Below are 20,033 nucleotides of genomic sequence, written 5' to 3'. Positions count from 1 at the left end.
CTGTGCTCCCCACTTGGAAAGTGGGGGCTGCAGTTACTACCATCCAGAGCTGGTCTCCAGGGCTCTGAACCACACCGGGATGAATGCTCCCCTTAGTGGTGGGGGGCTCGGTGCAGGACCTAGGACTTGGACGCTCACTGGGGGTGGGCCCCAGGGTGGCCGGTTCCGGAGCACAGTGTGGGCGGCACCCAAATGCAGGAGCTCAGTTTGGACTTGCTTCTGTCTCCTGCCCTGGCTCCCTAGGGTTGGCTTCTAGTGGGGTGGGGCGAAATCGAGCTAGAGGTGGAGTTACCACTGCACCCGAGGCAGGTTGTGGGAGCGCGGGAGGGGGCCAAGCCTGGAGGGGCTAAGAGGACCTGGGATGACCTGGATGGCAGACACATACCGTGTCAGTCCTGGTCTGGCCGCCAGCACTCCTCTCCTATCCAGAAGTCGGCAGAGCTATCCCACCCCTTTCGGGAAAGGTGGTTGCGTCCCGAGTGTCCCCACCCTCCGAGCTCCCGGATTGCGGCGCAGCGTGATTTGTAGGCTCCGGATACAGACTATTGGGCAGGGGGGGTGTCACGTGGGCCGGCTGGGGCGGGGAGGCCCGAGTCCGGGTGCTGGGGCAAGATGGCGGAGCAGGAGCCTGAGGGGCGCGCCGCGGCGCGACCGCTGCTCACTGACCTCTACCAGGCCACCATGGCGCTGGGCTACTGGCGTGCAGGCCGGGCGCACGACCTCGCCGAGTTTGAGCTCTTTTTCCGCCACTGCCCGTTTGGCGGCGCCTTCGCTCTGGCTGCGGGGCTACGCGACTGCGTGCGCTTCCTGCACACCTTCCACTTTCGTGACGCAGGTACCCCCTACTTCATTGCCAGGCACCCCAGCCCCCAGACAGGCCCCTCCTGCTGGACGAGCGCCCCCATCTGCAACAAGACACACCGACGAGCCTTTCCCCGTGCCTAAACGAGGCCCGGCAACCTACCCCCCCTGCCCCCCGCGTCCCCCGCCTGCACGCTTGCCCCAGCCCACGAGTGCCTTTGTTGCTCCCAGATGTGCAGTTCTTGGCCTCGGTGTTGCCTGCAGACACTGACCCCGAGTTCTTCGAGCACCTCCGGGCCATTGACTGCTCCGGGGTGACGGTGCGGGCCCTGCCAGAGGGCTCTCTCGCCTTCCCCGGCGTGAGTGCGGGCTGAACGGGGCGGAGGGGTGGACCCGAATGAGGTTGTGGGGCTGCCAGCTGACACCCTACCCGCAGGTACCGCTGCTGCAGGTGTCGGGGCCGCTCCTGGTGGTGCAGCTGCTCGAGACTCCCCTCCTCTGCCTAGTCAGCTATGCCAGGTGGGGCCCACCAGCAGCCGGGCGTGACAGAGCCAAAGCTCGGACTTCGGAGGGCTGGCCCTTGCGGGTGTGGCTGTGACTCTGTGCGCTGGGTCCGAGTTCCTTCATGGCTGAGGCGCAGGGTCTCCTGCTCACTTGCTCCCCACAGCCTAATTGCTACCAACGCGGCGCGGCTTCGCCTAATCGCGGGGCCAGAGAAGCGGCTGCTGGAGATGGGGCTGCGGCGCGCTCAGGGCCCTGACGGGGGCCTCACGGCCTCCACCTACAGCTACCTGGGGGGTAAGGGTCAGGGAATAGAGGGGTGGCAAAGCAGGAGGCCGGGCCTGAGAGCCCTGCCGACCCATGGCCTGAAGTCCCCCAACCCTGCGCGATTTTCTGGCCTAGGCTTCGATGGCAGCAGCAACGTGCTGGCAGGACAGCTGAGGGGTGTGCCGGTGGCAGGAACCCTGGCGCATTCCTTCGTCACTTCCTTTTCAGGCACCGAGGTGCCCCCTGACCCGGTCAGTACCCTTGTCTCCCCTGCTGAACTCCAGAGAGCAAACCCCAAGGCCTGCCCTTGCCTAGAGGAGGGGTGGTCCGATCCCTGTTCAGTTCCAGGGCAGATGACTTGTCAGGGCCACCAAGCCACCCAGGGTGTGTAGCCACAGTGCTGTACTGGGAAGGTGGCCGGCAGGTGGCATTACCCCTGATCAGACTCTCAGCCAGGTGTGAACCAGACCGCACTCTGCCCTCGGAGTCCCCAGCCCTTCACTGACCCCTCTCCCTAGATGTTGGCTCCAGCTGCTGGTCAGGGCCCCAGAGTGGACCTGGCCACCCTCGTGGAGGCATGGCTGGAGCGAGTATGTGCCCACCTGGGGCTGGGGGTGCAGGAGCCACACCCGGGGGAGCGGGCAGCCTTTGTGGCCTATGCCCTGGCCTTTCCCCGGGCCTTCCAGGGCCTGCTGGACACCTACAGTGTGAGGAGGTGAGGCCCGAGCACCCCCGGGGGGGGGGGCTCAGTAGAGCAGCTGCAGCCTCCCCACCTGCTTGCCCCTGCCTACCCCTGCCTACAGAAGCGGTCTTCCCAACTTTCTGGCCGTAGCCCTGGCCCTTGGTGAGCTGGGCTACCAGGCTGTGGGCGTGAGGCTAGACAGCGGTGACCTGCGCCAGCAAGCCCAGGAGGTCCGAGGGCTGTTCCGGACCACCGCAGCCCAGTGCGTTGGGGCCGAGGCGGGGGGTGCGGGGGCGTGCTGTGCCTGTTGAGAGTCCCGTGCAGGGGCACCCACATGGGCATGGGGCAGAGGGGAGGATGGGTTAGGGTTAGGGACCCTGCCCTTCCCACCACGGGAGCTTTAGTCTGGGAGCTTTGGTGTCCATGGAGACATGGGGGCTCGTGTGGGTGGGGGCAGGCAGGTTCTCCCACAGGATGTGTGGTCAGGACTTCTGGGAACTGCCTCCCTGCCCCCCAGGTTCCAGGTGCCCTGGTTGCAGACAGTCCCCATCACTGTCAGCAACAACATTGACGAGGAGGAGCTGGCCCGGCTGGCCCAGGAGGTGGGGCAGGGCAGGGCAGGGGTTAAGGGGGCTGCTGGGGGGTCTCTGAGCATTCGAGTGCTGGCTGAGCTCAGGGCCTCTCCTCCGCTGTCCTCCAGGGCAGCGAGGTGAATGTCATCGGCATTGGCACCAGCGTGGTTACCTGCCCCCGCCAGCCTTCTCTGGGCTGCGTCTACAAGGTGGGCACAGGGCCTGGGGCCCGGGGCGCTGGCCGTGGGGGTCAGGGGCTGGGGTAGAAGGGTCTAGCTCTCCCAACACCCTGTCCTCACAGCTGGTGTCCGTGGGAGGCCAGCCACGGATGAAGCTAACTGAGGACCCCGAGAAGCAGACGCTGCCGGGGAGCAAGTCGGCCTTCCGGCTCCTAGGCCCTGACGGTGAGGCGCCCCTCCTGTTGTGCCCCTCAAGGCCCCAGGCCCCCAGGTCATTCTTGGTCCCCTCTGTACACAGGGACTCCGCTGTTGGATGTGCTGCAGTTGGCAGAGGAGCCCCCGCCCAGGGCTGGCCAGGAGCTGAGGGTCTGGCCACGAGGGGCCCGGGAGCCCTGTACTGTGAGGCCAGCCCAGGTGGAGCCCCTCCTGCAGCTCTGGGTCCAGCAGGGACAGGTGACCACTTCACCCACCCCTTGCCTGCACCTGCCGCCCAGACCCAGCCCTGACCCTGGGCCCTGAGCCAGTTCTCTCCTTCCCTCTCGCCCCAGCTGTGCAAGCCCCTCCCGTCTCTGGCCGAGTCCAGAGCCTTCGCCCAGCTGTGCCTGAGCCGTCTCAGCCCTGATCACAGGCGGCTGGAACAGCCTGCACCTTACCAGGTGTGTGGAGGACCGGCCTCTGCCACTGCCTGTGTGCCCTCTGCCCCAGCGGCCACCCAGTGTCCCCTCCTCCCGTCCCTGCAGGTGGCGCTGTCTGAGAAGCTGCAGGCCCTGCTGTGCAGACTGAGTGCTGGGGCCCCCTGAGAGAGCCCTTGACTGGTGTGCGGAGTTAATACGACTGCTCGCTGCCCCCCACAATTTGTTTGAGTCTTTTCTTACTCCGGGGCTGCCACCGACCTTCAGGGCAGTGTGGTGGCAGGCCCATGCCTGGCCAGGGCGGGGAGGTTGCCCTGTGCCGATTCTGTGACCCTGCAGGTGGCATGGAATGCCACTGAGCCTGGGGAGCTGGGCCTCGGGGACTGGGTCATAGGGGAGGCGGGGCCTCAGGAAAAGGGATGGCTTTGGTGCCCACCTTGGAGTGGCAGGAGTTCCTTGGAAAGCCCCTCCCTGCCACAGGCTCAGAGCTCAGGAGCGGGAGCCGTGGGGTCCAGGGAGGTGCCATACCGAGGGTCACCTGTGTTTAAATACAACACCTGGGTCAGTGGGATACTTCAAGGTTCCCACGGAAAAGAGAAGCCCAGGTGTCCCCTGCTGCTGCTGCTGCTGCTATTGCTGCTGCCACCACCAGGCCTGCACGGCTCTGCCTGGGGGACCTTGTGCCCCTGGGCTCTACCCACACGGCTCTCTCTTCTGGCATCTGCTTCGTGGTCAGCCAGGCCCTGGCCTTGGGGACCAGCTCCTGGCCCAGCAGGCCTGGCAGGGAGAGCTGGTGAAAAGGTTGAGGGTCCAGGAGGGGCTGCTCAGGGCAGAGGCTCTGGGCTCCGGGGGGTGCATACGGTGGGGGTGGGGCCTGTCCAGGCAGATGAGGGCGTGCAGGAATGCTGGCTGGCTGGGGTGCTGCCCAGAGCACTTCCGCTTGCTCAGGTATTCGCTGGACCGGCTCTTCTGGCTCCCTGGGGTCAGTATGGGCAATGCCTGTTATGTCGCTGGGTTAGGGTGACAGCGGAGATTGGGGACAGGGCCTGGTCAGGCCAGTCCTGATGAGTGTGGAGGCTTGGAGACACACACACACACCCCAGCTGAATCAGGCCCCAAGGTACCTGCAGGTCTCTGCTGCTCAGCTGTGTGCTCACTGCCCAGGTGCCCGAGTCCAGGAACCCTGTGGCCTGGCCCTGGGGCGGGGGCACCGCGAGGATGGAGGTCACCGGCAGGAGTGCCCAGGAGGCAGCCCGTGTGGCTCCTCCTGCCTCACTGGCTCAGCCCCAGGTTCCGAGGTGGTGGACGCTCACCCAGGCGTCCCTGTCCCCAGGATGTCTGGCTGGGCAGGAATGCAGTGGCTCCGCCTGGACCAGACTCAGCTCAGGGCTGGGCCCAGACTTCTGGACCCCACCGGGTCCTCCTCAGGACTGTCCGTGCTTTCCCTGGAACCCTTGCCCAGAGAAGTGGAGGTCAGGGGCAAGGGCCCTTCCTCCCTTCCTCCTGCCTGTCAGCTGTCCCCGGGGTCTCGGCCATTCTCCAGAGCCCTGGGGCAGTGGGGGCAGAGCCAGGCCCCAGACACACAGGCTCAGGCTGGCCACTCGCCACCAGCATCCCAGGGAGGAGGGTCCTTCCCAATCTCCAGTGGCACCCTGCCTGGGGACACCTCTGGGTGGCTCCCCAGTCCCCACATACACAGAGCAAACACGCAGGCCCACACCCATCCCTGGCCCCGCCCACCCAGAACCTGCTTCTAGGTCAGGCCTGGGCAGGACTTCCTGGGAGGACCCTTGGCAGGCTGCAGGCCTGCCCCACTGAGGGCTGTGTGTGGTGGCCATGGCTGGGGGTGTGTGGGGCCGGGCCCGGGGAGCCCCTGTGGGAGCTCTAACCCTGGCGGCCCTGGCTGAAGGGATCCGGGCCAGCCAGGGAGAGCGCGTGGCAGCTCCTTCTGAGGACCCGGAGCCCGAACCTGAGCTGGAGCCTGAGGCAGAGCCTGGAAGTGTACCCACCAACCCCCCAGCTGCCCGAGAGCCCTGCTCCCCACCCCATGCACAGGACCTGGCCCCTGAGGGGCCCCAGCAGGTGAATGGGAGGGGACAAAGGCTGGGGGGAAGGTCTGGGGGACAGGAGGACTGAAAAAAGGGGAAGCTGGGCACAGGAATGGGGGCTGAGCAGTCTGGGGAACAGTGAGAGCACAGAGGACTTCATGGGGCCAGGTGGCGTTGGGGACGGGGAATGGGGCCTGGTGAGAAGAGCTGGGAGAGGCAAGGGGACTTCATGCACCCCACTCCCCACCATAGCCCCCCCAGAGTTCCCGGGAGGAGAGGGCCCTCTCCGACCTGGCGTTGTACACAGCTGCCTGCCTGGAAGAGGCTGGCCTTTCGGGGACACAAGTGACAGCACTCACCCTGTCCTCGGCCCTGGAAGCCCGCGGGGAACGGCTGGAGGACCAGGTCAGCACCCTCCTTCTGGCCCCCAGAAACCTCTACCCGGCTCCCCTCCAAGGTTGGGTGGTTGAAGCAGGCAGTCTGACACAAAGGCCATCCCAGGCTGCCTCTGGCCAGAGAGGGTACAGGGGCAGCAGCCAGGAACGAGGCAGTCTGGCCACTGACACCTGCCTCTCCATACTAGGTGCATGCCCTGGTGCGCGGGCTGCTGGCACAGGTGTCCGGCCTGGCTGAGGGGCGGCCTCGGCGGGCAGCCCTGCGGGTGCTGAGCTCGCTGGCCCTGGAGCACTCCCGGGACGTGGTGTGCGCACTGCTGCCCTGCTCACTGCCCCCCGACCGGTAACCTGCTCCTCCCCCTAGCCAGGGCCTCGCCCTGACAGCCCCAAGCGGCTTCCTTCCCCTTCCTGCGTGGCTGTGGAGTCTGGCCCCAGCATGGCAGGTGGTGGAGGGGGCAGGACCTCCCGATTCCTTCTCCCCCACCCCTGCCCCCTCTACTTCCCCACCCCTCCCACCTTGAGGTCTCTGGTGATGGGTTCCTGGCTTGGGGCCTAAATTCTCCCCCTGGTCACCTCTGGAGTGGAGGGGGGGAGGGTGCGGGGGGGAGGGCACTGTACGGCAGTGACCAGGTGGCTTCTGTCCCTACACCCCTGGCTCTTCAGTGTGACCTGCCCCGGGTGAGGGTGTCCGGCTACACTCTCTGAGTGACTGTCGGTAATGCCATGTGTGCGTCCCTGAGGCTGGTCTGACAGGGCCTGAGCAGCCTACTCTGGCAAATGACCCTTCGGCCCCGCACTGTGTGGTCTGCGCAGGTGCCCCGTGCTGTTTCTCTGGCAGTGGAAGGACTTGGGGGGGGGAGGGGTGGTTTACCGGTCCCCGCCCCCCCACTAGAGTCTTAGTGTCACCTCCACCGGACCTGGGGTCTCCTGGCCTGCCGGCAGGGACCTGGCCTCACAGCCCCACACCCCCAGGGCAGCGGCTGAGCTGTGGCGCAGCTTGAGCCGGAACCAGCGCGTGAACGGCCACGTGCTGGTGCAACTGCTGTGGGCACTGAAGGGCGCAGCTGGACCCAAGCAGGAGGCCCTGGCAGTAGGTGACTCCAGCCAGCACTGCCAGGGGTTGCCCCCACCCCCAGCCCAAGGGGGCGGGTGAGCTGGGCCACAGGGCCCAGGGGCAGGGGGGTCTTGCCTGAGCCCCACCCATCCATAATGTCCCCTAAGCATCCACAATGTGGCTGAGCCCGAGGGATTGCTCACTCCACAGGCCACCCGCGCCCTTGGGGAGATGCTGTCTGTGTCTGGCTGCGTGGGTGCGACCCGGGGCTTCTACCCACACCTCCTTCTGGCCCTGGTCACACAGCTGCATGAGCTGGCCCAGGGCCCACGCGCCCCTGATGCCCTCGAGGTCTGGGCCCCGTCCCACCGTGGGCCACCACGCAGCCACACCAGGTAAGGGCACGCGCTGGGGCAGTGAGGGCCGGCCCAGTCCCCCCTCCCCTCATGGGCCTCCCCTCACTGCCCCACACCCAGCTGCACAGTCGAGGCCCTGAAGGCCCTGCTCACCGGGGATGGCGGCCGCATGGTGGTCACATGCATGGAGCAGGCTGGAGGCTGGAGGAGGCTGGTGGGAGCCCACACCCACCTGGAGGGTGTCTTGCTGCTGTCCAGGTGTGGGCAGAGGAGTGGGGGAAGAGGCAGGGGCATGAGGGGGGCCAGGTAGGGGCTCTCCAAGGGTGAGGCCATAAGCAGAGGGAGGGTTCCCATTTCACCCCATCCCAGCGCCATGGTGGCCCATGCGGACCATCACCTGCGGGGCCTGTTCGCTGACTTGCTGCCCCGGCTGCGCAGCACCGACGACACTCAGCGCCTTACGGCTATGGCCTTCTTCACCGGGGTAAGCCTGTTTCCGGGAGGGCTGGCGAAGGGTGACAGAGGACTAGGCACTTAAGTGTCGCCGCCTGCACCAGGAATGTGAGTACGCTGACTCCCTGTCCCCCGACCCAGCTGTTGCAGAGCCGGCCCACCACGCGGCTCCTTCAGGAGGAGGTCATCCTGGAGAGGCTCCGCGCTTGGCAGGGCGACCCTGAGCCCACAGTGCGTTGGTTGGGCCTGCTTGGCCTCGGCCATCTAGCGCTGAACCATGGGAAGGTGAGGCTCGGGGCCGGGTGGGATTGGGCGGGGTCTGAGGGTGGCCGCCCACAATCCCAGACTGCGCAGGTGCGACACGTGACTGTGCTGCTGCCCGCGCTCCTGGGTGCGTTGGGTGAGGGTGATGTGCGACTCGTGGGAGCAGCGCTGGGCGCGCTAAGGAGGATACTGCTGCAACCGCGGGCCCCGGTGCGACGCCTGAGCACAGAGCTGGGGCTACGTCTCCCACCACTGCTGGATGACGTGAGCCCCGCCCCGTCCCGTCCCGCCCCGCCCCTCCAGGGCACAGCCCCCTCACCAGGCTCCCCCCCTTAGGCTCCGTCCCAACCTGGCAGTTTCCTTGCTCCACCCCCAGGTCACGCCCCCAGGCAGCCAGTATCCCCAGCCCCTCTAGCTGCGGGCTCTGCCTTGGCAGCTGACAGCTGGTCTTGCACACAGGCCCGAGACTCAGTCCGAGCCTCGGCGACTGGGCTCCTCGGGACACTGGTGCGGCGTGGCCAGGGCGGGCTCCGGGTGGGGCTCCGAGGCCCCCTACGGAAGCTGGTGCTGAAGAGTCTGGTGCCGCTGCTGCTGCGCCTGCATGACCCTAGCCTGGATGCTGCTGAGGTCAGCTACCCCCCAAGACGGCCCCAGCGCTTCTGTCCCCATCCAATCCCACTACCTCTCCCAAGGTGGCAGGTCAGGGACTTCCCCAAGGACTTCAGGTGCAGGCCACACGGGCTCCCAGGTTCCTGGGACTCCTGCCCTGGACTTCCCCAACTCTCATGCTGGCCACGCTCAGGCCACCTCTGCTACTTTCTGGGCCCCTAACCCTCTTCTCTTCCCATGTCCCAGAGCTCAGAGTGGACCCTGGCTCGCTGTGACCGAGCCCTGCGCTGGGGCCTGCTGGAGGAGGTGGTCACTGTGGCCCACTACGACAGCCCTGAGGCTCTAAGCCACATCTGCCACCGTCTGGTCAGTAGGGGGAAGACAGTGACAGGGTATGGCCAGCTGCCCGCTCAGTCCTCTGTACACTGGGGCCACTCTCTTTCCCCCAAACGGAGTCTTTCCACCCTCCCAGCCAAGGTGGTGGCAGGTCTAAGGCCTCAGGCCCTGACCCCCTGCCCTCGAAGCTCCCCAGGGACACCAGCCTCTGCGCTCACCTCCTCTCCACGCAGGATTGGTCCTCCTGTCCTGCTGTGAGCCCTTCCGTCCCCAGGTTCAGTGGTACCCGAGCCATGTGCCCGGCTTCCTGAGCCAGACCCAGGGCTACCTGAGGAGCCCAGAGGACCCTCTGCGCCGGGCAGCGGCCATGCTCATAGGTGAGGCAGTCCAGGTGTCACGCTGTCCCTCGTACCCCGAGTTCTGGGACTGTGGGGCCAGCACTCACAGGTTTGCTTTGCCCAGGCTTCCTTGTCCATCACAGCAGCCCCAGCCACATCAGCTCGGACCTGCTGGACTCCCTGTTCCAGGGTGAGGGCCCAACTTGCCAGGGCGTGCGGTCCTAGGGAGGCGGTGGGTGCTTGGGCTGAGTGGGTGGGAATGCATGTGCCAGGGGTCCTGGGGCGCGGCGTGGTGGCCCTTCCTGAGCTACTCTACTGTTCTCGCAGGCCTGGGGCAGCTGCAGAGCGACCGCGAGTTGGCCGTGGTCGCCGTTGCGCAGGTGTCTTCCCAGCAGGTGGCGCTGCTGTCCCGCGCACAGGGCTGTCGGCAGGGCCTGCACTTCCCCAGTCTCCGCGGGAGCCCCACCCGCTGCTCCCGGCCCCCGCCCATCTACCCGGATAGCCCCTTCCGGCGTCGGAGCCTTGCAGGGCGGTGGGGCTGCCCTGGCCCTGGCTGAGCCTGAACCCTGGCTGAACTCTGGGTGGGGGCCCAGTCCAGCGAGGGCTCAGGATCTGCATCTGGCACCCGACCTCTCTGTGGCCAGCCTTGGCCGGGGGTGCTGGTATTGCCCCACCCCAGGGCCGGGCCTCCTCAGCAGGAGCTCTCTGCTGCTGTGGCCATGTTCCTCAGAAGGACGTCAGCGCTTCTGTCCGAGCACCATTTCACCCTCAGCCCCTGCACCTGCAGGCCCACCTATCCCTCCTCAAGCCTGCGGTTCTCCCAGCCCCCTGGCCTGCATGACACCTGACCTTCCAAGGAGAAGTCCGGTGGAGGACACTGTGAAGCCCTGTGAGCTCCTGGGGCTTCCTGGGCCCCGCCCCACTGGCCTCCGTACCCTGCTGGCCACCCACCAGCCCTGTCATGTGCCCCACTCCTTGTCAGCCCTTGTCCTGGGATGACTTCTTGTCCACACCTGTTGCCCCTCATCTCTCTCTCGTGCTTCTGCACTCCCAGTCATCAGACTAGACCCCACCTGAACCTTCTGCAGAGGGCATCCCTGACCTCTCCACTGGACACCACAGGCCTGGGGTTCTACCTGTGGGTTCAGGTGTGGGGTACCAGCATCTATGTGCCCACCAGACTGAGCCTGCACGCTGGCACCACAGCACCTGTGAGGGGTTGAGTGAGGAAGGTGTGACGGGACATTCAGGGAAAGAGCCCCCCTGGAGGCCTCCCAAGCCTTGACCAAGAGCACAGGGCTGTGGTGGGCTCCTCCACCCAGCACGGCGACTCCCCCCCCAACTGCTTTTCAAGCCCCTCCCTGCAAGCTGCTGTCTTGGAGAGGCCTCTACTGACACAGCCTCTTTGCCTCCAGGCTGGCGGCCTCTGGGGGAAGGCCAGGGTCCTGCCAGCTCCTAGGGAACGCATCTGAAGTCAAGTCACATGGATCACAGGAGCCCGGCATCTGTCTGGGACATGGGTCTGGGCTGCAGGTGTGGTCCAGACGCTCTGGGCCTGGTCCAAGATCAGACTCAGGCTGGGGTTACAGAAAAGGCAACGTGTGTGCAGGAGTCCCGGGTGCCAGCATCGGAGCCCCGTCGGAAGGGGTCAGGGTCTCATACAGGGCATCCTAGGGCTTGGTGTGTGTAGGAACAGGACCGAGGTTTGAAGTGTTAGTTCAGGTCCCACAAAGCCTGTTCCAGACGAGATTAAACTACAGGAAGCGTGCATGTGGGGAGGGACACGTCAGGAGGCCCCCAGGGCCCTGAGAAGGAGTAGGAGGCAGTAGGTGTGTCCCCGATGCCTGTCTTGGCTTTAGGGGTTCTCCAGCCAGCCTGTCGCCTGTCGCCTGTCAGAGGCCTCTTGGGACTGGGTTTTTGTCCTGCAGCGGGAGTCTGCAAGGAGCCCCCGCCCACAGGCTGGGCCTGGGGCTGGCTCAACAGGAGACTTGTGGACCCCCCAGTGGAAGCCTCTCCTTACAGGCCAAGAGCCAGAGCCAGGGTGAGCGTTCCTACCAGACACACGCTCCTCCGCTTTGCACAGCACAATGCACAGGCCAGTGGCCAACCCCACAGTGGCGCCCCGGTGAAAGGAGGGCCCACCTCAGGTGGGGGGCCTGGCTGCTTCTGCAGGGAGCCCACATCCTGCCCTGTCCCAGGCTCTCTCTTGCACAACACAGCCAGCCTGCCTGCTCACAGTCTCGTGTCCACCTTGCCCCTACTTTGGCCCCACCCAGTACCTGGCAGCCTGCTGGATGTTCGGCCTGCCAGAAGGAGGTTCCTGAAGGCCGGACGATTGCTGGGCCCTGGGAGTGGGACCCTTCTTGGGGACTTCTCTGCTGAGGTCCCCAGAAGGCCCCGGGTGGCTCAATGGCCTGCTTCACCAGGGCTGCCCCTACAGCTGTGACAGTGCCACAGCCCCACCCCAGGCCAGCATCTTTGGTCTGCGAGTGTCCAGGCTGACCAGGCCCATTGGCTCCGCTGGCCGTAGCCAAACCCTTGGGCTGGACGTGGATCTGAGCGTGCCACTTTCCACGGACAACCCTCCTGCCTTGATATCGGTGGTGAAATGACCCCAGTGGCCTGGGGGCCCAGGCCACAGGTGGGTCTAGGACTTGAGCGCCCCAAACCAGACTGTCCTAATGGGGCTTGGGGGCAGTGGGCCGGCACCTGTCTTTCCCCTCGCCCCCAGGGCAGTTTTTCTGGGGCCCAGAAGCTGGGCTCCTGTACCTGCTTCTTTAAAAATAAAAGATTTTATTATTTATTTTTGGAGGGGGGGAAGGGAGGGAGAAGAGGGAAAAACCCCATCAATGTGTGGTTGCCTCTCTCATGCCCCCTATTGGGGACCTGGCCCACAATCCAGGCATATGCCCTGACTGGGAATTGAACCAGTGAAACCTTCGGTTTCCAGGCAGGTGCTCAATCTGCTGAGCCACACCAGCCAGAGCCAGTTTTAAAGTTAATGTTACTGATGGGCTCAGGTCCTGGGTTTGTGTGGGGGTTGGTGTCCTGGCCAAGCCCACTGTCCCTCCTCTCCAGTGAGTCCAGAAGCTGTGTGTCTGGTTGGCCCCGTGACAGGGAGCGGCCTCCTCTTCCCACCCAGGGAGAAAGGTAGACTCTGCCCCTCTCCAAGGAGAGGTGAACTCCTCCTGGCTGTTCAGGCTCCCAGAGAGGAGAAAAATCCCTGCTGACCAGTTGCCATCACCCCTAGGCAGGGTGCGCCTCCACAGCACGGGGTCCCTACGGTGCTCTGCGTCCTGCAGCCTGAGCAGGCGCACCTGGCAGGGCACGGGCGAACGGCCAGCCACCCATGCCCCAGCCCCCTCGACAGCCCCTGTGGGCCCAGGACTGGCCCCTGCCCACAGCAGTGTGTTCTCAAGGTCCCTGAGGCAGTGGGAGACACGTCCTGTTGGAACTACCCCCACCCCCCACCCAGATAGAGGGCCCTGCAAACACTCAGTGACCCTGCTGCCTTTGTGCTCCCTATTTATTGACTTCTCCCAGCTCCCGAGCCGGTGCTGAGTGGCGGCTGGGCTGGGCGGGGCTCTGGCCTGAGCAGGGCTGGCCGCTGGACAGGTGTGACTGGGCTGGACGTCAGCTAGCAGAGCTGGCTCAGCTTGGACAGCAGGGCCAGGCAGGCATACAGTGCGCACGTGCAGCCCTGGGCCTCTGGCTTCCAGCACACCTGGGGGGTGTCCACCTGCAGCTCCAGGCCGCAGGCTTCCAGCAGGATCCAGGCAGGTACCTCTGGACCCCACCTGCCCACCGGGAGCCCAGATGGCAGGGACAGGGCCCTGCGCTCCTGCCACGGGGAGCTCTGCTCCAAAAGCTTCTCTACCTGCCGGGACAAGGTGAAAGGTTGTCCTCAGGGCCCTTGGGCCTCCAACACCTGCCCCTCCCCCCCTCCCCAGGGGTGCCCGGGCCCCACCCCATAGCCCCAGCCCTTTCCCATCTGGGCCTCCTCACCAGCTCGAGGGGCTCCAGCAGGGCTGAAGCCTCCAGCACCTCGGCCAGTAGCACGCGCTGGGCCTCACTCAGGGCTGGGGAGAGATCTGGGGTGAGGGGGGCTCAAAGGCCCACCTGAAAAGCCCACAGCCCTTGCCCCACTTGCCCTGCCCCCAGGGGCCCCTCACCAGCCAGCGCTCCCAGCAAGTAGGAGACCGGGCCTGCAAGCTCCTCCACCAGCGTCCCGCAGGAGAGCACCAGGCACTCGAGGACACGGCCCGCAGGGCCCTGCAGAGGCTCTGCCCGCCCACAGCTCAGGCCCTGCTCCAGCTGGGGGCACAGGGGGCTGGTGAGCATGGCGGCCAGTGTGGCCATGCCCGTCCCCAAGCCCCCGGCTCCAAGGGCACCCTCACCAATTCCTCCAGGGTTTGCAGGGCCAGCTCGTCCCGCAGCACCTGCCCCAGGCCCCTCAGCAGCTGCTCACACAGGGTCTTTGACAAGTTCTCCAGGAACCCGGCCCAGGCCCTCACCTCTGCCTGCAGGCCCTGGAAGTCTTCCGTGGACACCACTTGGTCCTCACCAAGCCCATCTATGGGGACAGGGTTGGCATTGCCCAGGTGTCCACGGGGCCCTGGGGAGTCCTCGTTGGGAAGTGGAAACCCCCGGGGGGGCAGAAAGGGAGCACACTGGAGGTCCCAGAGGTGCTCCAGAAGGTACTGACCCGACAGGGGCCTAAGGTGATCGCCTATGGACTTCAGTAGGGTGGAGAGGGAGAACAGTCGCTGTGGCTGGTCATCTGCTGCAACAGAGCTCGTCAGTGCTGGGGTGGGTCCCTGAGCCCGAGAGGACTGAGGCCTCCCTTGGGCCTGCACAGTACCTCACAGTCACCACAGCACTGGTGGCCCTGCTAGACTGGTGCACACACCTGCATGCACAAACCCACACGTGCCCAGCCCTCAGGCGTCTGCTGGCTGCATCCCACTGGGCAGGAGATGGCCCCAGCACGCTTGCCTGGCTGCCAGGGCCAAGCTTGGGGGGCATCCACGGGCCTCACCTGTCTGGGGCAGCATGAAGGTCCTCTGCTTCCTCTCTGGGACGAAGAGGATGTCTGGCAGCCGAGCAGGAGCAGAGCTGGAGGAGGCAGGTCGGCCAGGGCTCCCAGCCCCCCCCCCCATCTGCAGGGCTCCCCGCACAGTTCTGCACACATGTGCCAGCCACCCACACGCCGGGGTGCAGGACCCTCGGCCACCAGGGTCAGGAGACTGTGCAGCCAGGTGCCTTCACGCCCCCAGCCAGCTGATAGCTCTTCCCAGGCCTCAGAGTCTGTGTCTTTGCCCCAGAGTCAGGGCCCCAGAGGTCACCCCAACCCTGACTCACCCCACTCAGAGCCAGTAAATACTAGCTGGGCCACCCGGAATGCGAGAACAGTGCCCGAGGGGATGGTGACCGTCTTCTTCCGGCTCAGGTGACCTTTGCCCTCGCCCTGAAGGGTGGATCTGGGCTTAAAATGGCTGGCTTGGGAGGTGGCCGTGGGCTGGCGCAGTGACCCTGCCTGGCAACATGGCCTTCCCGCCCCACCCCCAACCGTGTTCCTGGCCGGCCCGAGCTCCACACCTGGAAGCACATAGCTCCAGGCAGCGAGAACTGGCCTGAGCCCTCATGCTTGTGGGTGCGGGTGACTTCCACCTCCTTCTGGGTCTGCAGCACCTCGGTCACCACGAACACGTCACGGCCACGTTTCCGAAGCTCCTGTAGGATTTTGTGCTCGGGCTGCCGCAGGCGCCTATGGCAGAAGGCAGGTGTGTCAGGAGGCTCAGGGTGCACACGGTCCTCCCCTCCCCCCCACCAAGGCACTGGTTTTCCTGCCCCAGGCCTCAGTCTTTGTGCCCAGCAGTAGGGATGACAAGGGGCTTGAGGCTGAGGGGACCAGGAGCTCGGTAGGGTGGGGTGGGGTGGCTGTCACTCCTGCCCTAGGCACTCCTGACAGTGTCTGTGGATGATCAAGGGTGCAGGGAACAGGGACAAGGGTCAGGCAGGGACAAGTGGACACCTGCTGGCCTTGGAGGCACTCACCGCCCCCACCCCCTGCCAGCTGTGCACTGGGGTGCTCTCTCCCTTCACTCCCTGGGTCCAGGTTTCAGTCTCTACCTTGAGGTATCAGTCTTCCTTGCCACTGTCCCTCTGTCCCCATATCCACTCCACCCCAGCAGCCCTGCCTCCTCTCAGTGACCTGGGGCTCAGTCCGTACCCCAGCTCCCCAAGCCCTGTCCCGACAGCTCACCTCTCTCGGTGCATGGCCACCCAGGTGTTGGGGGGCACTTGCAGCTTACACACATTCATGGAGGCGCTGGAGCTGTCAGACACTGCGGCCCCGCCTGCGATCTTCCCCTGTCCCGGGGCCAACACCTCCACACTGCCCCCCAGATGCCCATCCACGGTGTCTTGGAAGTAGAAGGGACCAACATGCTCGACAGCTGGAACAAGGCCAGAGCTGAGGAGCCCGCCCCCCCTGCTGTGCCTGTCCTCCCAGGCGCAGGGACCTTCAAACGGGCCTAGAGCAGGTGGCGGGCTGCCCTCCCCCCCATTCTTCCACCAGAGGGGCTCCAACTCAGCGCCAGTGGCTACCTGGTTCTGGCACGTCTGGCTCCAGGATGTCCCTGATGGACAAGTTGACACACGTGTAGCGTCTGAAGAACCTGGAGCCTGGTTTCCTGCTTAGAAGGCAGTAGGGCTGGAAGCTGGCGGAGTTCTGTAGACTGTACACGGGGACCAGCTCTCTGTTCTGGTCCAGTTCCAGCCCCACGCTCTTGACCACCTGCTCAAAGGCTGATGCCATGCTCCTGAGGAGGGCAGATGGGTCAGGTCCTGCCCCATGGGGCTGGAAGGCCGGGTACACCATCGCTCTGGGACCAGAGTGCCCGACAGGCCCAAGCACATCCTGGACTACGGGTGATGGGGGGTGGGGCCAGGGGCTCTGGGCTGCCCATCAAGGTCTCCATCACTTTGTCAGCCCAGCAGGGTGTAGGGCCACCACCAAGGGAAGGCAGGGTGAGGAGGGACTTTGGCGTGACCCCAGGACAATGCTCTATCTGCTGAGGTGTCCGCCCCCCCCACTGAGGTGCCCACAGGGTGAGGGAAGAAACAGGCCACCACCTCTGGGGACACGGCACAGATAGACGGGATGTCCCAGCTCCCAGGCATGTCCACTGGGGCTTCCCTGGGCCTGGGCTTCATGAGCCACTCTGCAAGGCTGAGACTTCGGGGGTTAGGGACCACAGTGGAGGAACCCAGGACTCAGGAGACCTGGACCCCAGGCAGCAGAGCTGCCAGCCAGTTGCTCTCCAGGAGGAGGTGGCTGGGCCGCCAGGCTGGCCTGCAATCAGAGACGGGCCAAGGGGCGGCTGGAGGGCCTGCCTTGGACTCAAGCCCAAATCCGGTCTGGCTGGTGAGGGGGCCGCCTGTCCAGAGGCCCTGGGCTTCCTCAAGTTGGTTCGGTATTGTGGGGAGTCCTGGGAGGGTGGCGGGAGGGTGGCGGGAACAGGTCGCTGCCCCACCCAGCAAGAGCGGTGTGACTGGGTCGCGAGGGGGTCTCGGGGTGCAGCTCACCGTAACCGTGGCGCCCAGGTTCCAGGCCCACAAAGCGAGGTGAGGAAGCCCTGGGCCGGGGTCACCCGGAGTGTGCTCCGGAGTCGCCGAGGGAGCGCTTAGCGCTCAGGAGGCCAGACCCAGAAGTGAAACCAGAGGAGGCTGCGCGAGACCTCCCTGCGCTCCCGGAAATGCCCGAGCCGCCGCCCGCCCGCCAGCGGTGCTTGCTCCACGGTTTCTTTCTAAAACTTTGGAGCAGGCGGAGGGGCCGGGCAGACATTTTTTCGAAGAAAAACTACGAACGGCCGACAAGCACATGGAAAGGAGCGAATCAAACCACGATGAGATGCTTCACACCCGTTAGGCGTGCAGGGGAGGAAGCCTGGAGCCCCGCCTGCCGCACTAGATAACTGGGCGGGCGACCGCAGGGGGCCCATTAGCGCCGCCTCATCTAGCCCACTCCTGGGTGTGTACCCCAGGGAGAGGAAGCCGCGGCTACACAAAGCCTGCCTGCGAGGGGTCCTACAGCACCGCCCATGACCGCCAAGACCTGGGCGCACACCCGTGTTGGAGAGCTGATGAATGCAGAGGAAACGGGAAACCCACCCGGCGCAGGGCCGCATGGAGTGGTAGGCAGCGAGAGAAAGGAGCGATGTCCGGACGCCGGGCCAAAATCCTGGGGCCACACGACGTCACCCTGAGTGCAAGAAGTCACCTCGGAAGGCAATGTCTCCCCCAACACCCGCGCACGGGGTGTTCAGGGCGGGAGAATCTGTAGAGACAGGTGGTTGCCAGGGACAGCCCGGGGGAAGGATGAGCTGGTGGGGATGTGAGGAAAACGTTGTATCCGGTTGCGGTGCGGGTTGCGCAACCCCGAATGTGCTGAAACCCATGGAGGTTTACACTTTAATGTGTGAGTTATATGGCATGTGAATTACATCTTTTTAAAAATGTTATTGATTTGAGAGAGAGAGACATCAATTTGTTGTTCCACTGATCCCTGCCTTCATTGATTGATTCCTGTATGTTCCCTGCCTGGGACCAAACCCACAACCTTGGTGTGTGGGACGATGCTCTTCCCAACTGGGAATGCTCCACCCAGCCAGGGCTGAGTCATATCTTCATAAGGCCCGCACAGGCCCCTCACCACCCTTACTGTCCTGGGCCACATGTGAGCCCTGCCTGGCACCAGGCAGCTGGACCCCACAGCCCTCCCCCCGCTCCTCATCTCGCCTCATGGCTGCTACCTTGGGGCTGCCGGCCCTACATGCCCCACCCCAAAGGTCTGCACAGTCGGTCACCCCATCAGGAGGTGTGGATCAGCACCTGTGCCAAGTGCTCTTCCCACACGGGCTGTCACAGTCACCCAGAAGGCGGCTTGCTGTGCCAGTGCGGTGCAGCTGCAGTGCCCACCGAGCAGAAAGGAAACATTGTCTCCTGCAAGCCTAAGTCCCTATCAGCTGAGTGCCCTGGGCCAGACACAAGCAGAAGCGGCTCTCCAGGGGATGGGCGGGGAGGGGCCTGGTCTGCTCTGGTGCCTGCCTGCAGCCCTGCTCACGCTGGGGCCCGGGCAGGCGGGCCTGTGGGCTATGCGGGCTGAGGGCCTCTGGGGGCTGGGCGCTCAGCAGCCTGGCCGGGGACTCCCAGGACTGATCCGGCCCCTGGAGCCACTGGCTTGAGGGAGGGCATCCTTGCTGATGATGGCCGGAGGCTCCCAGAGCCTGAGCAGGGCGGAATGTGAGTGTGTTCACGTGTGTGTGCAGTTTGTGTGGTGTGTGCATGTCTGTAGGTGCTGTGTGCTTCCACGTGCTGGTCCAGCCTCAGGGCCCCCCTCCAGCGAGGCCTGCTCCTCCCTCCCCAGCCACAGCTCCTCTGGGCCTCCAGACCCTCCGCTTCTTATCTGTTTCTTCAGTGGGCAGGCTCCAGGCCAAGGTCAGAAGGTCTCGGCCTCCTCAGTGGCGTGACCTTGCCGTGGGTTTCCAGCAGGGATTTGACCAGCCTCGTTTATTTTCCTGGAAGGCCTTGGCTGCTCCATGGGAGAATGCGGTGGGGGCAGCAGCACAGCTCTGGAGCTCAGTCTGTGGCGGAGGTGCCATCCACATGGCACCTGGGGACAGCATGGCACACTGCCCCCACCTGCCTGGCTGCAGGGACCTAGGGCTGGATGGGGCTGCATGTGGCCTGGCTCATGCTATTTCTTGTTACATCTTCAGCTCTAGCAATAACCAAACCAAGCCGCACTGTCAGGAGTGGTGGTGTCCCCTGGGTTTCTGACTCAGAGAGGACAGAGGTCAGCCTCAGGGACAGGAAGTGTGCCTGGTGGGGAGAAAAGGCGGAAGGAAGACGTGTGGGGCAGACAGCCAGAAACTTTGAGGTCACCCTGGACAAGGTCTGAGCAGGCCCTGGAGGTCCCAAACTGGCAAGGACCCCACGACCCCAATGGCCATCTGTGATCAGGGCTGCGAAGTGGGGAGGGGGCCTCTGCCTGTTGGTGGGGAGGGGCCAGCCTCGCTGGGCGGGCACTAAGGACGAGGAAACACAGGTCTCTGGGCCTCTGTTTCCACCCACCTGAATAAGGATCTGGTGCCTGGCCACACAGACTGCTGAAGGCAGAGTCCCTGAGAGGGAGGGAGCAGGTCATTAAGGTCTCAGAGGCGAGCGGGTTAGCGCACTGGACCGAGTGGAGGAAGCGGATGTGAGATTCTGCGGAGGAGATGGGACACTGGGTTAGAGGGCTGCATGCTGAGCCAGGAAGGAACAAGAGGCCAGGACAGTGTGAGATCCAGTAGGGGTCTGCGGGCTCGAGGAACCCACCCACGCTTCACAGGAGGGCTCAGTGGGCCCCGCCCTAGATCTGGACTCCGAGCCAGGGAAGTCCCGGCAGTCCAAGGCCGCAGAGGGACCCGGTAGGCACATGGGCGGTACTGTGAGCTCCCCAGAGTGGGCACAGCCTCCTGAGTGCGAGCGGCGGTGGTAG

General features: G+C 65.0%; 3 protein-coding genes across 9 annotated transcripts; 2 read left to right on the top strand and 1 right to left on the bottom strand.

Moving 5' to 3' along the window:
• The first annotated feature begins 565 nt into the window (after positions 1–565).
• Positions 566–3,853, top strand: NAPRT (nicotinate phosphoribosyltransferase). Of its 2 annotated transcripts, none has more exons than XM_037048946.1 (12): positions 566–835; positions 1,033–1,160; positions 1,238–1,320; positions 1,469–1,599; positions 1,705–1,820; positions 2,088–2,284; positions 2,373–2,513; positions 2,769–2,853; positions 2,952–3,032; positions 3,125–3,227; positions 3,551–3,658; positions 3,743–3,843. In XM_037048946.1, the coding sequence occupies exons 1-11, from the start codon at positions 613–615 to the stop codon at positions 3,622–3,624; spliced, it is 1,362 nt and encodes a 453-aa protein (XP_036904841.1). In that variant the 5' UTR covers positions 566–612; the 3' UTR covers positions 3,625–3,658; positions 3,743–3,843. The 2 variants fall into 2 exon arrangements, with proteins under 2 accessions (XP_036904841.1, XP_036904842.1); XM_037048947.1 differs by lacking the exon at positions 566–835 and adding an exon at positions 3,301–3,455 and having other exon boundaries at positions 954–1,160; positions 3,743–3,853.
• Positions 3,854–3,934: 81 nt separating this feature from the next.
• MROH6 (maestro heat like repeat family member 6) lies at positions 3,935–12,260 on the top strand. 3 transcript variants are annotated; one of them, XM_037048850.1, is made up of 14 exons: positions 3,935–5,716; positions 5,935–6,087; positions 6,266–6,420; positions 7,050–7,167; positions 7,342–7,526; positions 7,608–7,745; positions 7,857–7,971; positions 8,082–8,225; positions 8,295–8,468; positions 8,664–8,831; positions 9,060–9,179; positions 9,424–9,526; positions 9,612–9,677; positions 9,815–12,260. In XM_037048850.1, exons 1-14 carry the CDS (start codon positions 5,471–5,473, stop codon positions 10,042–10,044), a joined length of 2,115 nt encoding a protein of 704 aa, XP_036904745.1. In that variant the 5' UTR covers positions 3,935–5,470; the 3' UTR covers positions 10,045–12,260. The 3 variants fall into 3 exon arrangements, with proteins under 3 accessions (XP_036904745.1, XP_036904744.1, XP_036904746.1); XM_037048849.1 differs by having other exon boundaries at positions 8,286–8,468; XM_037048851.1 differs by lacking the exon at positions 7,608–7,745 and having other exon boundaries at positions 8,286–8,468.
• Positions 12,261–12,995: 735 nt separating this feature from the next.
• Positions 12,996–17,251, bottom strand: GSDMD (gasdermin D). Of its 4 annotated transcripts, XM_037048934.1 has the most exons (12): positions 17,078–17,251; positions 16,625–16,844; positions 16,097–16,311; positions 15,753–15,945; positions 15,086–15,254; positions 14,849–14,954; positions 14,526–14,579; positions 14,193–14,270; positions 13,885–14,060; positions 13,660–13,801; positions 13,493–13,566; positions 12,996–13,364 (listed from the first exon to the last, which is right to left on the bottom strand). In XM_037048934.1, exons 3-12 carry the CDS (start codon positions 16,305–16,307, stop codon positions 13,125–13,127), a joined length of 1,443 nt encoding a protein of 480 aa, XP_036904829.1. In that variant the 5' UTR covers positions 16,308–16,311; positions 16,625–16,844; positions 17,078–17,251; the 3' UTR covers positions 12,996–13,124. The 4 variants fall into 4 exon arrangements, with proteins under 4 accessions (XP_036904829.1, XP_036904828.1, XP_036904826.1 ...); XM_037048933.1 differs by lacking the exon at positions 16,625–16,844; XM_037048931.1 differs by lacking the exons at positions 16,625–16,844; positions 17,078–17,251 and having other exon boundaries at positions 16,097–16,612.
• Between the last annotated feature and the right edge of the window lie 2,782 nt (positions 17,252–20,033).

This window comes from Sturnira hondurensis, unplaced genomic scaffold (assembly GCF_014824575.4).
Source record: "Sturnira hondurensis isolate 20B ecotype Veracruz unplaced genomic scaffold, ASM1482457v3 Scaffold0006413, whole genome shotgun sequence".
NCBI classification, from domain to species: Eukaryota; Metazoa; Chordata; class Mammalia; order Chiroptera; family Phyllostomidae; genus Sturnira; species Sturnira hondurensis.
Note: the sequence above shows the minus strand (reverse complement) of the source record. Positions and strands in the feature narration are given on the sequence as shown.

What these genes read in the sequence shown, in the direction of transcription:
- NAPRT (XM_037048946.1), top strand. Translation starts at nt 613, where the DNA reads ATGGCGGAGCAGGAGCCTGAGGGGCGCGCCGCGGCGCGACCGCTGCTC. An exon ending in GACACCTACAGTGTGAGGAG is followed by an intron (nt 2,285 to 2,372) that starts GTGAGGCCCGAG and finishes CCCTGCCTACAG; the next exon opens with AAGCGGTCTTCCCAACTTTC. An exon ending in CTCTGGGCTGCGTCTACAAG is followed by an intron (nt 3,033 to 3,124) that starts GTGGGCACAGGG and finishes CTGTCCTCACAG; the next exon opens with CTGGTGTCCGTGGGAGGCCA.
- MROH6 (XM_037048849.1), top strand. Translation starts at nt 5,471, where the DNA reads ATGGCTGGGGGTGTGTGGGGCCGGGCCCGGGGAGCCCCTGTGGGAGCT. An exon ending in CCAAGCAGGAGGCCCTGGCA is followed by an intron (nt 7,168 to 7,341) that starts GTAGGTGACTCC and finishes CTCACTCCACAG; the next exon opens with GCCACCCGCGCCCTTGGGGA. An exon ending in CCACCACGCAGCCACACCAG is followed by an intron (nt 7,527 to 7,607) that starts GTAAGGGCACGC and finishes CCCCACACCCAG; the next exon opens with CTGCACAGTCGAGGCCCTGA.
- GSDMD (XM_037048931.1), bottom strand. Translation starts at nt 16,370, where the DNA reads ATGGTGTACCCGGCCTTCCAGCCCCATGGGGCAGGACCTGACCCATCT. An exon ending in GCCAGACGTGCCAGAACCAG is followed by an intron (nt 15,946 to 16,096) that starts GTAGCCACTGGC and finishes GCCTTGTTCCAG; the next exon opens with CTGTCGAGCATGTTGGTCCC. An exon ending in ATTTACTGGCTCTGAGTGGG is followed by an intron (nt 14,580 to 14,848) that starts GTGAGTCAGGGT and finishes CTCGGCTGCCAG; the next exon opens with ACATCCTCTTCGTCCCAGAG.